The sequence below is a fragment of the Oreochromis aureus genome, linkage group 2, assembly GCF_013358895.1.
Source record: "Oreochromis aureus strain Israel breed Guangdong linkage group 2, ZZ_aureus, whole genome shotgun sequence".
Lineage (NCBI taxonomy): Eukaryota > Metazoa > Chordata > Actinopteri > Cichliformes > Cichlidae > Oreochromis > Oreochromis aureus.
The window spans coordinates 19,785,890-19,800,315 of NC_052943.1; the positions used below are offsets into that span (position 1 = coordinate 19,785,890).

At 39.9% G+C, this 14,426-nt stretch overlaps 1 protein-coding gene across 1 annotated transcript; it reads right to left on the minus strand.

Annotated features, from left to right (window-relative positions):
- Nucleotides 1-1,717: 1,717 nt before the first annotated feature.
- Nucleotides 1,718-14,218, minus strand: slc30a9 (solute carrier family 30 member 9). The gene is made up of 18 exons (XM_031741478.2): nucleotides 14,103-14,218; nucleotides 13,622-13,774; nucleotides 13,325-13,522; nucleotides 13,062-13,109; nucleotides 12,857-12,956; nucleotides 12,540-12,632; nucleotides 12,307-12,389; nucleotides 11,816-11,874; nucleotides 10,375-10,442; nucleotides 9,530-9,688; nucleotides 8,608-8,743; nucleotides 8,485-8,524; nucleotides 8,339-8,410; nucleotides 7,289-7,396; nucleotides 7,031-7,196; nucleotides 6,589-6,718; nucleotides 4,979-5,092; nucleotides 1,718-4,082 (listed from the first exon to the last, which is right to left on the minus strand). Exons 2-18 carry the CDS (start codon nucleotides 13,731-13,733, stop codon nucleotides 4,038-4,040), a joined length of 1,731 nt encoding a protein of 576 aa, XP_031597338.1. The 5' UTR covers nucleotides 13,734-13,774; nucleotides 14,103-14,218; the 3' UTR covers nucleotides 1,718-4,037.
- Between the last annotated feature and the right edge of the window lie 208 nt (nucleotides 14,219-14,426).

A 14,426-nucleotide genomic window follows, 5' to 3' on the forward strand; every position in this document is an offset into this window, starting at 1 on the left:
CACATATATATATATATACATATATATATATATGTATATATATATATTTTAAAAACCTGATATTTTTGGCTGTGAGCATGAGGTTTATTTGGCAGTAAATCAGATGCACTGGAGCCTACGTGATAAGAGACTTCGGTTCATGCAGAACAATCCGACGTAATGCAGTGCATGTAAGCCTTTAACTAAATTAGCATGAAACTAAAAGACAAGTATGGCCCAACAGCTCAGTAGCAGATCACATGCAGTCCTCGCAGTTTTGTGTTTTTAAGCGGATGATGTCATTAGTTGGCTGCCATCCACGGGGTCAGGGAAACGCAGCGCCCGAGCCGCACAGCTCTCTATGCTGTCATAGCCCTGTACAATGCTGCTTGAACATGATTAGACAAGGCAGCACTGTAAAGAGGCTAAAAGCGTAGAGCAGGGTGATGATGATGATGATGACGATGCTCATCCGCCATGAAGACTTTTCGTGCCATCATACGCGACCTGGATTATTCTAGATGCTCCTGCACCTGTGATTGAAACAGCAACCAAATCGATCATTTGGGGGGGGGGGGTTAATGTCAGAAAGAAGAAAAACACACATTTACGCACACACAGTAGGCCCGCGTAAAAGCAAATATATAGTATTGAGGTTTTCTGCAGGAGTAATGAGAGGTGATTACACCGCTACGTTTCTTTAATTCAACCCCGCGCTGAAGAGTAATGGGTTTCGGGGTTTTGTAACCACAGGCTTGTGGTGATGGAGGAGAGGCTTCATGAAAATCTGAGACCCCAACTGTGCAGGTTAACTGCGCCCCCATCTGTGGGTTGATGGAGGCGAGGGGGGGGGGGGAACAGGATCCATCGAAAATAATAACATAAAGCAGCTACTTTTTTTTCTTTTCATTTTAAAAAAAAGCCGCTGACAAGATCTGTCTATAAATGACTGAAAGCGGCGATGTGGCGTGCAGGAGGCTGCGAGAGGGCTGAAGATCTATGTGCTGATCTCCAGACAAGACAAACGCTCCTCGACGCAGGTTGCTTTTCCCTTTTAATAAAAATGAGCCAATTCAGCCCGAGGATCTATTTTTCTCTCTCTCTAGCTATACATGCACAAGCGATTCTCTCTGTTTGAGGGGAGACATGGAAGGAAACAGGATGGGCAGTGGCACAACTGACTTGGGAATGGTATGACGAGACATGACACCGATATGCGCGCAACACCCCAAAAATTTAAGACAACATTTAATGGTGAAAAACCTGCAAATGGAGATCGTCCGCCCTCCAGGCTCGGCGAAAAATTATTTCAGTCGAGTAGTCTAGCGTGGTCCGGCCGCGATGCTGTGCGTAATGTTTTGAATGGTCGGTCAATGCGCAGACTGGTTGGAAATGACTGTTTTTATTGACGTCAGCGTACAGGCTAGTGCCCCCCTCTCTCATCCCCACAACTGCACCATCTAATGGACTTGGGTTTACATTCCAGTCATTCATCTGAGCTTTAAACAGGAAGCAGGCATCCAGTTCGGGGAAAAACAATGTTTTAAATTCTACTTTTTTAAAAGCCAGAAGACATATCTGGTGGTGCATTTTCCAAGACCTACAAAGTTATTTAGTTTTTTTTCCCCTTGTGTGTGTAATTGTGGAGAAAGAAAGTGTGGAGCTTCTGCAAGGAACACCAATGAATATTGCATAACCGTACAGCATTCAAACCAAAAGACAATTCAAACAAACGACATAAAAGGAAACCAAAAATAATTTAATAAATTATCTCATATTCGTCCCATGTCCTTCAACAGTAGCGTCATCGTTATAACCCAAGAAGAAACAGTTCACAATCACCTTCAAAAACACAGATCTGCCTTCCCAACCAAGACGAAATGACTCCGGCCCACCTCCTGAAGCATGACAGCGGGTTGGCAGGTTGCGACCGTGTGCCAACGGCGAACAAAGAATGAAGAGCAAAAACACCATCACAGTCCGGTTTATACAGATTATTCAGCAGATACATTATGAAGGAGTAACTTCACAACTTTTTATTTTTTTTGCCACATGCTGCACAGGGTGACAATGAATGTATTAAACAATGCCTTTAGGTAGTCAGCTGTTGGTGGACTTCAAAAAAAGAAAAAAAAGAAAAAGAAATAAAAGGTAGCTGGTCCACTTGTCTTCATTAAAGATCACTTATTTATACATGGTGGACAAGAGGCTAGGACATTTCCATTCCTTCGGCATTTTATCTTTGGAACAATACAATCAGTCACGTGACAAGACAAGCATTTCTAACCCTAAGAACAGCGTTTAGAGATTTAAAGTCAGTGCCTATTATTATTGACTTGGAAGGATGTTGTCATCAGAGCTTGTGTAAAGATTATAACCCATTTTAATGAAAACAATACAGTGCAGGGTTTCCAACACTGTATTCAAGTCCAGTGGCCCAACCTGGTTTAAAAAAAAAAAAAGCATTTAAGATTTTTCTTAAAGACAACAGCACCAACTGTTAGGTTAGCTACTGTGTCTTATTAGGCTACCAACTTTGCCAGCTGGTTTATACATATGAAAACAGCTGTTTGAAAGAGTTGCAGAATAAAGAAGTAAAAAAAATAAAAAGTAAAAAGACTAGGACAAACGTTATGCCTTAATACAATGGTGTTCAGCTGATATTTGACTCTCAGTCACACTTGGATTATTTATATTGCTCTATGTGAGCATGTTCCATCTTGATCTGGGGCTTTCCTGCTGATACAGACTATTTGCTTGCTTGTGTCTGGAGAGAAAAAGTAGTGCTAGCTCCTCACAGTTCCTTAGTGTCACAAGGGCTCCTATGCTTGTCATTCTGTCCTATATATATGGTGGAGGATCATATTAAACATGGCAAAGCTTTCAAAGAATGAGGTCAGCATATGTACAAGTAACCCCTATGTGCCAAAAGCTTTGTTTTGGTTTTGCTATGTATGATGACATAGCGAGCCGGTATTCCCAAAATGGCCATCGCAGGAACACAGCTTTGTGAGCAGAGAAGCCCCGCCCACATGTTTAAGCCATCTGCTGAAGGGCAGCCAATCAAAAGACTGTTGGCTTAAAGGTAACCAAGATAAAACAGCTCATTTCAGACAGAGGATGCAATGAGGGCCTGCACCAGGGCCCAGTGTAGGATACAGTATGGCTTATTTTGAACTGTTAATCATGTAAAGCCAATCTAATGTAAAAAAACCAAAAAACACACACGGTGATAAAACTTTACATAACCCTGACTTATCAAGCACTGCTGGTCAGGCCTGTCAACTTTTCTGGCGGAAACTCTGCAAATCCAGGTTAGACAACTTGTTTTCATATCTCATTAAGTCCTACTATATTCACTCTACCTATTAAATCAAGTATCTCAATAATACCATTTGACTTTCTATAATCGCAATAAAAATCTATTCATCACAAATTCTGTCTTCATTAGAGAACCTGCGGCATCGCACCGTCTTCAGTTTTGACATTAAAAGGAAAAAGAGAGAAAAAACCGTCTAACATTGTCTAGTCATTAAATAAGTCTGGGCTGAAATTGTAGCTCTTCGGTTTCCTTTTGCACTGATGAAGGAAACTCTATCACTGTGGTTCAAGAGTAACATTAAAGTACAAGTCTAGTAAATGACACTGGTCCTGTTCTCGGTTTTGCTTTAGACACAGACATGAGCTCAACCACATCATGACACTTTTATGGAGGAATGCGAGTCCAAGCAACCAGCCAGTGGACTACGCTGTCGTAGTTTGTGTGCAAATTTCTAGTGAAATTCAAGGAGCCTAATGACAGCCGTTAGTCTTCTGCCAGAAACACTCGCACTGGAATGTGAAAGTGGATCTCTGGCAGGGTGAACTCACAGTATCCCAGACTGAAGTTCGGGCATAGCTGCTCACACACCGTCTCTGTTCATCCTTCTGGACTATTCTACAGTAAGACTTGAGAAGTTGTGTGGGTTTGTTGTGTGTTTTGTAGTCAGAAAGGGAGGCAGTTTGCAGAGGCAGGCGTGGCCATCCTTTCAGCTTTTTCTTCATGGCATGTCGGGATGTTATAGTATCTCCAAGTCTACATGACGGACCTCTGGGTTGCGTTGCTGTGGAGGCACAAAACCAAAGTTACGCACAAACTTGGCTTGCAATTTTTAATCAAATACTTTTATTTAAAAATACCATTATATGGTGAAAACAGAGGTTTGTAGCTTATGATAGGTTGGAAGTCTGGATCACTGCAATCCTCTTCACAAAAAGCTAACAGGATGGTTTTTTGCTGAAAATAATGTCTGAGTGAAAAAAAGCTTATAGTTTTTGTTTATCAAACTGCCACCAAATGTATGTTTTTGATATGTAAATACAATTACTAGAGGTAACATTGTCAACATTAGGCTTTAAATGAACGACACCATGGTTGGATGATCAGAAATGCATCTTTTTTCGGGAGATGGGATTATGTTAGATTTCTTAGACAACGCTGTTAGTCAAATTCACAAGTGGGATATTTCTTATTTCTTTACAAAATATGAAAAGCTCTTACAATTATTTTAACTAGGACATTACTATAATTCTAATAAACTCAATGACTGAGATATGAGAGCTCATCCTGAGTGTTTCCCAGCTTAAAACAGGAATCTGGAGGGAGTGACTAGGAATATAAACAAAGGGTCTGCATCTTCTCAATTCATGCAACACAGATTCTTTTGCCTTAGGAGAACTTTAATCATCCCCCCTTTTTGCCATTTAAGTAACAAAAATTTATTTTAAGCTTGAGCAAATTAGACCCAACTTTACAAAAAATGTATTAAACATTACAATACTGGTGATCCTTCTTTGGTCTACGGCCATGACCTCTTTGGGCACCCAAAGTGTTTTGTGATGCAGGAAAAAAATCTTTCCAAAAGTCATTCCCAGATTTTATGACTTTTTCCTGCTGCACTCTGTAACAGCATGAGACAAACAACAAACTAGAATAGCAAATACATTTATATTTCAGTACTTTGAGTTCTTTCTCCAACCGGTCCACCTCAGCTCCCAGGGTGTCGATGATGTTCTCTCCGTGTTTCAGCATGAAGTTCTCCAGCTCCTCCGGGGTTTTCACCTGCTGAATGTCCTGCAGAGACACATACACAAACATGTAGTTTTGTCAGTAAAGATACAGGTCAGCATTCATGACATCAGTCCTAGCCTGTTATTATTGATAATTGGCTAATGCAGCTCATCTGTGGCTTCAAGGCTATAAAACATGGCCCACATGACCTGCTCAGCCATGTGATGTCATGTGATGTCTGTCTCTTGGGTGCTTGTGTTTAATAAGTTCGATTTTATTTAAATCCGGTGTGGTCTCTGATAGGTTCGTAGCATAAACCTATTCGCTGGAACGTTCAAGACAATTCTACTACACAGCAAAAGCAAGACACAAGTCACCAAAGTTCTTTGTGTAACTCATATATGAGGGAGAGAACCACGACAAGCGCCGTTCCTTCGCTTGACCCCAGTCGCTCTCGTCTGCTCCCTCGTAACACTGCTCCTTTATTGAGGTTACATGCATATGCATAGGTTCATTAACATACGAGTATTACATAGATATACATTTAACCAGAGAGTACCGTGTGTGTGTGTGTGTGTGTGTGTGTGTGTGTGGGGGGGGGTCAAGATGTGACCTGGCCTGGAAGTCCAGCAGTTCATCTAAACAAAAGGCACTTAGACTAAAACAGATATACTTGTGTTTGCTATACCATAAAACAATAAAAGAAGGTACGACCTCTTCTCGTGACCCCAGGATGTGAATGTGTATGCCAGAACACTCTGGAAGGCACACAGAGTCTTTACAGACTGCTAAGGATCAAACCTCTATCAATATGCAATTGATTATAAAACTCTAAGCATATATGAATAAATATTTCTAAGCATAAATGACAATCAACCATATAAACCTAACAGTCTCCCAATTACTGTGTGAACTTTGAGGAATGTAGTGACAGCAAAAACAGCATAAGATAATTAATAATAATAAAAAGTGTCTTTAACAACTTCAGATGCACACAGAGAGCACTAAACTCAAAGATTTAGTTTCACCAGTGAATGTCATGAACATACTTGAAGCCAATGATGTCTGTGTAAAAAGATCAGTAATCATTGTAATTCATACTGAAGAACTGTATGACACACTGCATAGCTCATAGCCTGCAAGGACAATAACTCCTGCAGATGATAATTACACATTTATGTGTGGAAGACACAAAAATGTGAATGTGACATTTCCAGGTGGAAAAAATAAAACAGGATTAGATGAGTTATTTTATATTTCAGTACTCAAGGTGGCTGTGTACATCTGAAGCTTTTAGAGAAGTAAGGATTTCTACGTGCAAATGATAATGAACTGTTTACTCAACAAGATCAGTTGTGTTCACAGGACAAATAACTTAAGGGAACAGATTAAAATCTTGTATACAGAAAAAAACTATGCTAACATTTCTAGTTAGCATAGTTTTCCTGACTTTATTAATAAGTTATTAAAGAAACCAAAAATAGCAGTGCTCAAACGTCCAGTCCACAAGTCACTCTCATTCTGAGTACAAACATCAATACTAAAACAAAATAACTTACGTTGAGGATTTGGTCAATGTCTTGTTTTTCCAGATAAGACCGTGTCACCACGCGGCCATCAAAGTCAACTTCAGCCTTGAAGCGCACTTTACTCAGTCCCATATCAGTGGCCTTCACATCATGGATGGCCCTGCCAACAACACAATAAAGCATCTCAATGAAATCTCTATGGAAGAAACATAGAAAAACTATGGATCTTAGTGCAGAGAACCTGCTACAACACAAAACGATCAATATGCAAATGCAACAAATAAAAGAAACCAGTGAAACTGGTTAAAAGGTCATTTTTAATTTGAACTGCTGTTCACTGCATGTTGATTTAATCTTGACCACTTGTTTGTGGGTGGATTCAATTTATCAAAATTAATCATCCAGATTCTGAGTTAATCGAGACCGGGTTCATGTTTTGCAGTCGAGGAGTTTTGCGTGTGCGTTTGCTGACCTTACAGCAGGATCGTTCTCCAGAAACTCTGTGAGCTTCTGCACGCGCTCAGCCTGTATGGAGCGTCCCAGCAGGGCCTCTGTGTTAGTGTAGATGAGGAAGGCGGAGACTGCGCCCAGCAATGTGCCAACGCCGAGAGAGCCCAAACTATCATAGGTCGGGTTACCTGGGGTCAGTGAGTAAACATTCAGGTTAATGACTCCAGTCCAAAAGATCAGACAAATTATAAAACAGAGACATGACAACTCTTCTATTTACCTGTAAGCGAGGTGAGACCCATGCAACCAGCAGCCAGAATAACTCCCAGTACAGCAGCAGCATCCTCCAGCAGCACCACATTGGTGCTGGGGTCTCGGCTCTGCATCACTACATCCATGAAATAATACGAGAGCATATTTATAGCTGAATTTTCAGATATAATTACATCATACCAACTTGCTTATTTCTATATCTACACTTACAGACTAAAGTGTATCTCATGTAGTCAGATTCTGACTTTATTTTGCAATATGCAAATTAATTCTGTGTCAGTGATGCTGTCTACACACAGCAAGACAAAACACACTATTTTCCTTTTACACCTCATCATGCTGATGCTAAGTGTAATCGCAACAAAATCTTGAGTTATTTCCAGACATATTTTTTTTTAAAGTTAAAAGGCATAATCATACATGTGGCTACTTACCAACACAAAAACATGCTTGTTTTCAAATAGCGGTTCCTAACATGGAAATATCTAAGAGGCAGCCATAATAGCAGCTGTTTTGATGCTTTTAGGGATACAGGATACACTTTAGCATCCACTATGAAAGGAAAGGAGATAATTCAATGACAAGTAAAGATGACCATCATGTAAATTACTGCCACGTTTTCCACAAAAAGCCATAAACTGCTAATATATTGATATCGTTTGACCTTTTTTTTTTTTTTTTTTTTTTTTTTTTTTTACACTTTCACCCTTTCAAACAAGCATTTTAATCCTAATATTTATATACAGAGCACTTTTCTCAACACATATTACAATAACTGTAATATGGGTAACTCAGTTTGCACTCATTTAATCTCATTTGAGAATTTCATTGCATTATATTCACACAAACAGATGCTGAATCTGTCTAAGACAAGTTAACCTGCATAATCTCTTCCAAAGAATATTTTTTACTCAGTTATTCATGTTTAGATAAGATGCTTTTTTTTGCAGTTGGGACATTGGAGTCCCAAACAAAATGAGCACATATTTGCCACATTTCCCTGGAATAAACTGTAACGCCAGGTGGAAATACAGGATATGAACTGATCTGTACGTACCATATTCATAAAAAGACAATCCTTGCTGGCGGGCGCTCTTCTTTATCTCATTGATGGCAACCAGTAATGTGGCTGAGAAAGAAACAGATGTCTGAGAACAAGCTGCACAGTGATATCTGATCTGTTTGTTCATTACTATAACTTACCTCCTTCAGACACCAGAGAGCCCGCCAAAATACAGTAAGCCTGCAATGTAGAAAAAAATATGTTGGGAAATATTTGATTTTTTTAATTTGTTTTGAATAATTTGAGTGAACACAGACACTCACCCATAACAAAGACTCGATGGGCTCCGGGTGCAGCAATCCCATGATGCCGTGGTACCAAGAGAGGCCTGCTCCCATCATAAAAATGCCCACCCCACTGATGAGGGAGGCGATGTAGCGCATGTTGGAAAAGCCATACCTAAAAAAACCAAAAACAGAACAATGGCGCTCAATTACAGCCAACATTTACTCCACTATTTTTAATGTAGAGCAATAACAGAGATGTGACAACCGCCGCAGCCTCAAAGAGCCAATCATCAGCTGAACCAGCTACACCAAGCGACACTGAGGTACGCACAGAAGAAGTTCAGAATGTTTTGTGGGCAGATCTACTCACCATCATAGCAAAAATGTAGCCAAATATACATAACCTTTTTTTTCTTACTGTCTTCATAATGTGAATTAGTTGCAATGTCGTGCAACTTTGCAAATAGATAGAAAAAGGATAATTTGGAAGGTGAAAAAAAAGCTTTATAGAATTGATTTTGCATAAAGACACAAAACCTTTTACATGTTTTTGACCACTGAAATTAAAGTTATGGGTCTCTTCTTATACATTTAGAAAGGAAAGTTAAAAAGGCCTGCCTGGAGAAAATTGCTTACTTATACTCACTTGCACTCACTATGTACATCCTCATCTCCAAAAACTAAAAAAAATAGTGTGGGTGTCTTTCCAAATCAATTTTCCCTTCTATGAATTATTTATTGACAAGTATCCACACCAATGTATCTAATGTTTCTACATTTCTATACTTCTGTAGTGGTAATGTTAATAATGTGCAAGAAAAAAATTCTATATTCGGATGCCAACAATATACTGCAAATGACTTTTACACATTACTTTTAAGTGTTTGGTGTTATTATTGGTATTCTGGCGAGCACTGAACATCTTCTTTTAATTAGTACAGGAAGGTGTAACGCTTACGGGTGCACGGCATCTGGGTTGCGGACAGACTGGCTGATTCCCAGAGCGAGCAGAGCCTGGTTGCACGTGTCGGCCAAAGAGTGGATGGCTTCGGAGAACATGCTAGCTGATCCAGTGTAGACCCAAGCCAGGAGCTTGAAGAAGAAATTCAGCCCATTTCTGAGAACAGAACATAAATAAGTGAAGAGCTCACAGGGCACACAGAAGTAAAGTCTCACATTTCAAGCTCAAAAACATTTCTGATTAAATTGGTTTACAGATTTATCAGGTTGCCTACACTGAAACCCATTTCTTAAAAACTGTTTTAATCCAACATTGTGTGTAAATTGTTCACATTTGTATTCTAATGCCTCTCAATCAATGTCATGCGCACTATGGAGTCCTGTGAGTCTCTTTCCACTCTCCTCTTTTATACTCATTTTGCTTCATGTGACTGCACATGTTCTCTAACACAATCACCTTAACTTAATAAGCCACAGGACTGCACATGATGTATGCAGCTTCCATGCAATTCCTAATAGAAATGTGTGCATTTTTTGGGGAGTCTTTACTAGATACTTCTAGCTTTCAATTGAAGTTCTGAGTTCACATGAGGTGAATGTTTTGCACTTTTATTCATCCGCAGCAGATTTCTGTTTTGCCGTTTGATTATTTTTGCACCTTCTGATACTTATCCAGCATACTGTATGTAGTAACCCTGCTGAGCACAAACCCGTAGCTCCTCTCTATAATCCAATACCTCCCACTGTGTGTGCTAGAGCTCAGCAAAGCTGCTGAGTGCAGAAAGACTTTGCCACAAGACCAAAAAGCACTCATGAATGAGGGAGACTGGTGAAACAACTTACATGCAAATAGCAACCATGACCACCTTCCCTGGCCCTTGTAGAAATGTTGTCCTCTGGCCTGATCGCGGCTTTATGAAAGATAAGAGATATTATTACTCTGCAGTTAAAAGGAAATAAAACCTGTACTACGAAGCAGGATTACGGGCTTAACGAGGTGACTTTCAGCGTTAACATATCAAGGTGGTACAACACGACTGGAACTTAACCTGAGCAGGTTTTATTCGAGATCAGCAGATACAAAACCATCACCATTCCTAGAAGATCCAGTATCCCACAGTGTGCAGATAAAAAAAAGAGAAGAGGATCTATAGGTCTATAGTTTTTAGAGACCATCTAAACAGTTCCCTGAAATAAACACATTCTAAGTGCAGGGAACTTATGGCCTCCTTCAATTCTGTCCTGTTGGGATATAAACCTATTCACTGTTCTGCAGTTAAACAGGGGTATAAAGCTGCACAAATTGAGACTCAAAAACAAATACTGTGTATGCACAAATCTGCGCATAAATCACGCATACAAACATTTTACACACAAATCAGTAACTTATCAATAATTTTGTACCTGAATTTGTTCGTACTTTATGAACATCTTTAAAAAATACTACTACTACGACGACGACCATTATTAGTTTTTCTTGTTATTATCATTATTATCTTTTGGTGTTTGGCAGCAGCAGTTGTGTTCACTATAACATGTCTTATGTATTTAACCTGTCTTGAACCTGTGGTTCTTTTGCCCATTTCCAACATCTTTTGCTTTTGCTACCAAGGCTGCTGGATAGGACTTTTTACTTTACCATTTTAAACCTTGTGGACTGCTTCATTTTTAGTTTAGGTTGCTAAGGAAATAAGAAAACGTATGTATGTTGTTGTCAGGATTTAACACACCAGTAGAGTACAGAAAATACCATGACGCTCCAGACAAATGGAGAACAGTGCAGTCACTGAAATAATGTCAGCATCGTAGACTAAAGGGGGACTGTGTGAATGCCAACAGATAATAGCAATGTGTCATATAGATGCAGTGACCTCTCTAACAGGGGCAAAGGTCACGTAAACACCAACTGATGTTATTTTATCCAAAGAACTTGGGCATGGGTAGATTAACATTACTTTCCATTTCACATCTATCATGCTATGGACAGCTGGTAATATTATGTAAATGAATTGGTTCTTATATAGCGCTTTTCTACTGTACCTGAGCATTCAAAGCACTTTATACAACTTGTCTCATTCACACACTTTAAAAAAAAAAAAAAGTGCTTTATATCGAATATTCACATGCATTTATGCTCCGATGGAGCGACTTGGGATTAGCATCTTGCCCAATGATATTCGGCATGCAGAGTGGACCAGCCAGGAACTGAACCATCAACCTTTCGTTTAGTAGATGATCTGCTCTAACCACTACATAATTACAGCAACAGAAGCAAAGAGCTCACCTTAGTGTTTCCCCAAAAGTCTTTGTATTCTTGCAACAAGCGCTGATTCCGAAACATATCTATAAAACAAAACAACAAAAGGGGAACAACAAAGCTCATTAGTTCACAGACCAAGAAACAACAGACAGAGGACACTGATGGCCAGAAAGTTAGTTTGTATATCACAGCTCAATACCTGACATGACAAATGATCTATAACATATTAAGCTAATTTGATTGTGTTAGGGTGTCCCGACAAATTTTTCTTTTCCGCGTCAGGCTTTGAGTGTGAAGAACTGGAATATTTCAGCCCATTCAATCTAACAACAGTAGGTTCATCCAACATTTGTCAGAGGTTTTACTCATTTAGAGTAATATGGTGAGCAAAAAGAGTGTACTCAGTACACTGTGGCTATTCTAACTGCAATGTTTTCTATAAATTAGCAAAAAGTTTTGAAATTTGAGCTGTTTAAATTTTGGACTAAGACCACAGAAAAATATCAAAAACTTACTCTCTTGGTACTGTCTCTCCACCTCTTTCCTGAGGTTTCTCTCTCTGGCCAGAGCTTCATGGCTTCCCCAAACATCTAGTGCTCTAATAACAAAGAGAAATAACAGAAATAACTGAATCAAGAAAGGTTAAGAGAAAAATATCAGTGAAGTCTGTGCATTAAGCAGTAATAGTTTTGGAGATGTTGTAATGTATTCGTGCTTAAGATGTAAAGCAGAGGTGTTTAACACTTACTTGGCCTCAACGTCTGAGCGCAGGAAGACAGTGAAAGCCTCTGTGTCATCATGGGGGCTGCGCCTTCTGATCTTCCGGAGTTGTTCCAAATCACTGTGAACATGTGAGGGTAAGACTTAAGTTAGACCCGTGCTGCACAAGGCAGTCTTACATTAGTTAATCACAGCAGCATGCTTCCTTATTAACCAAAAGAAATTTGTCTACCAGCATCTAAGTTAGCAGAAGACACCCCGTCAGCTTAGCTTTGATGATTTACAATTTAGTGCTGTTGTATATAACAAACACTGAATGGTAAACAACTGAGGACGAGGAGTTACCTTGGTTTGAGGCAGAACTCATTCATTGCTCTGACTGCAGTGATGAAGTTGTTCTGAGTGTATTTGGCTCCATATTCCCTTTTCTTCAGGACAGCACGAACTGCATGTGACCACAGTGGGAAATTAAATTCAAGCAACCAGATCACACCCGCATTTTCATTTTAAATGAGTTTAACATGACCGAATCACAAATGTTGTTCTTTACCTTTCACTTGAATTGTCTCTGCTTTAGTCAGACCCTGAAGTGTTGCACCTATAAGAACAAAAATTTTATCTTAACTGCAAATTTTTCCTAAAATAATTAATTTACTTCAACTGTTTTCTAATGTTTGTGTTGACACGAGAAGTATCAAATACAAAAAAATATGCATAATTATAAAGGAAAACCTGCACACATCACTATGTTTTAAATCAAATCTCTCAACAGCTACAACTTATGGAGCTTATGGAAATCTTCAAGTTTCTTACCTGGTGATTCTGGGGTGGCTTGTGCAGCACCAGATACAACCTTTGCTGCAGAGGGGGCATCACCTGATGGTGGTTTTGGGGGACCATCTTTACTGGTATCAGAGGTAGAGTAATACTGGACCTTGCCCAACCCTAGAGAAACTACACGGCAGTCTGGTAGGCTGAACCATAAGCTGTGTAGCCCTCCGCTCTGCCAACCTGTGCAACACAATCATAACGTGCCTTTTCATGCCCTCTCAAAAAAACACCAAACCTTAAGAGAAAGAACAGATGACCTTAACGTGAACGTCTGCTTACCGTGGCACAGCTGCGGGAACCTCGGGGGCCGTTGTGACAGGGACGATCTGTGTTGCAAGGAGACCCTGCGGAAAACATGCCACGGTCTTTGGGCGGCCAGGCTGGGAAACATCCTCGCTGTAGCGGGAGTCAGTACTGACGCACAGGAACTTTCTATGCGAGAGTCACAGACAGTCCGCCCGTCAACTTAACCCACTTCTGACAGATTAAGGCCTCTCAAGTCCAGACAGTATCACCAAGCAACTACGTTAGCATGGCTACAAACAAGCGTTTAACTGACAGGGATGTCAGTTAAACCCCGTACCTGCTTGCAAGCTCTCACAGAGATAACCCGGCGGCTACGAAGCAAACAAGCTAACCAATACAGTGAGCTAGTAACCCTTAGCCCTTGTAGGTAACAAGTGCCGTATAACGTTTTAATTCACTTAGAAACAGCTGACTAGAGCGTACATTTAAAGTGAGTACTCATAGAACCCAGTACCTTTCTGTGGTGAGGTTTATTCAGCATAATCTGTGTCCATTTTGCGAAATCTATGGCCAAACTGATGATGTGAATGCCACTGTAGCTTCACAAACACACACGTGACCTGTGACGTCAGATACTCGGCGTCGATTTAACAGATATCGCGATATTTCACAAACCGTTTTTTGGACCATTCGTTTTGATATCTAACCAGGAATTTCTTTGAGCTGTAGTTTGCTCAAGTATTTGATGCTACGTGAAGCGTTTCTATGCTTCTATCAGCTATTGTTTTCGATGCTCGACTTGTAAATTCACCAGCTGGAAAAAATATGCTTTATAGCG

Excerpts from the sequence above, each read along its gene's own strand:
- slc30a9 (XM_031741478.2), bottom strand. The coding sequence starts at position 13,733 with ATGTTTCCCAGCCTGGCCGCCCAAAGACCGTGGCATGTTTTCCGCAGG. Across the intron at positions 10,443-11,815 it reads ACTTTTGGGGAAACACTAAG|CCGCGATCAGGCCAGAGGAC; the intron begins GTGAGCTCTTTG and ends TCTTTCATAAAG. Across the intron at positions 8,744-9,529 it reads AACCCAGATGCCGTGCACCC|GTATGGCTTTTCCAACATGC; the intron begins GTAAGCGTTACA and ends TGGTTTTTTTAG.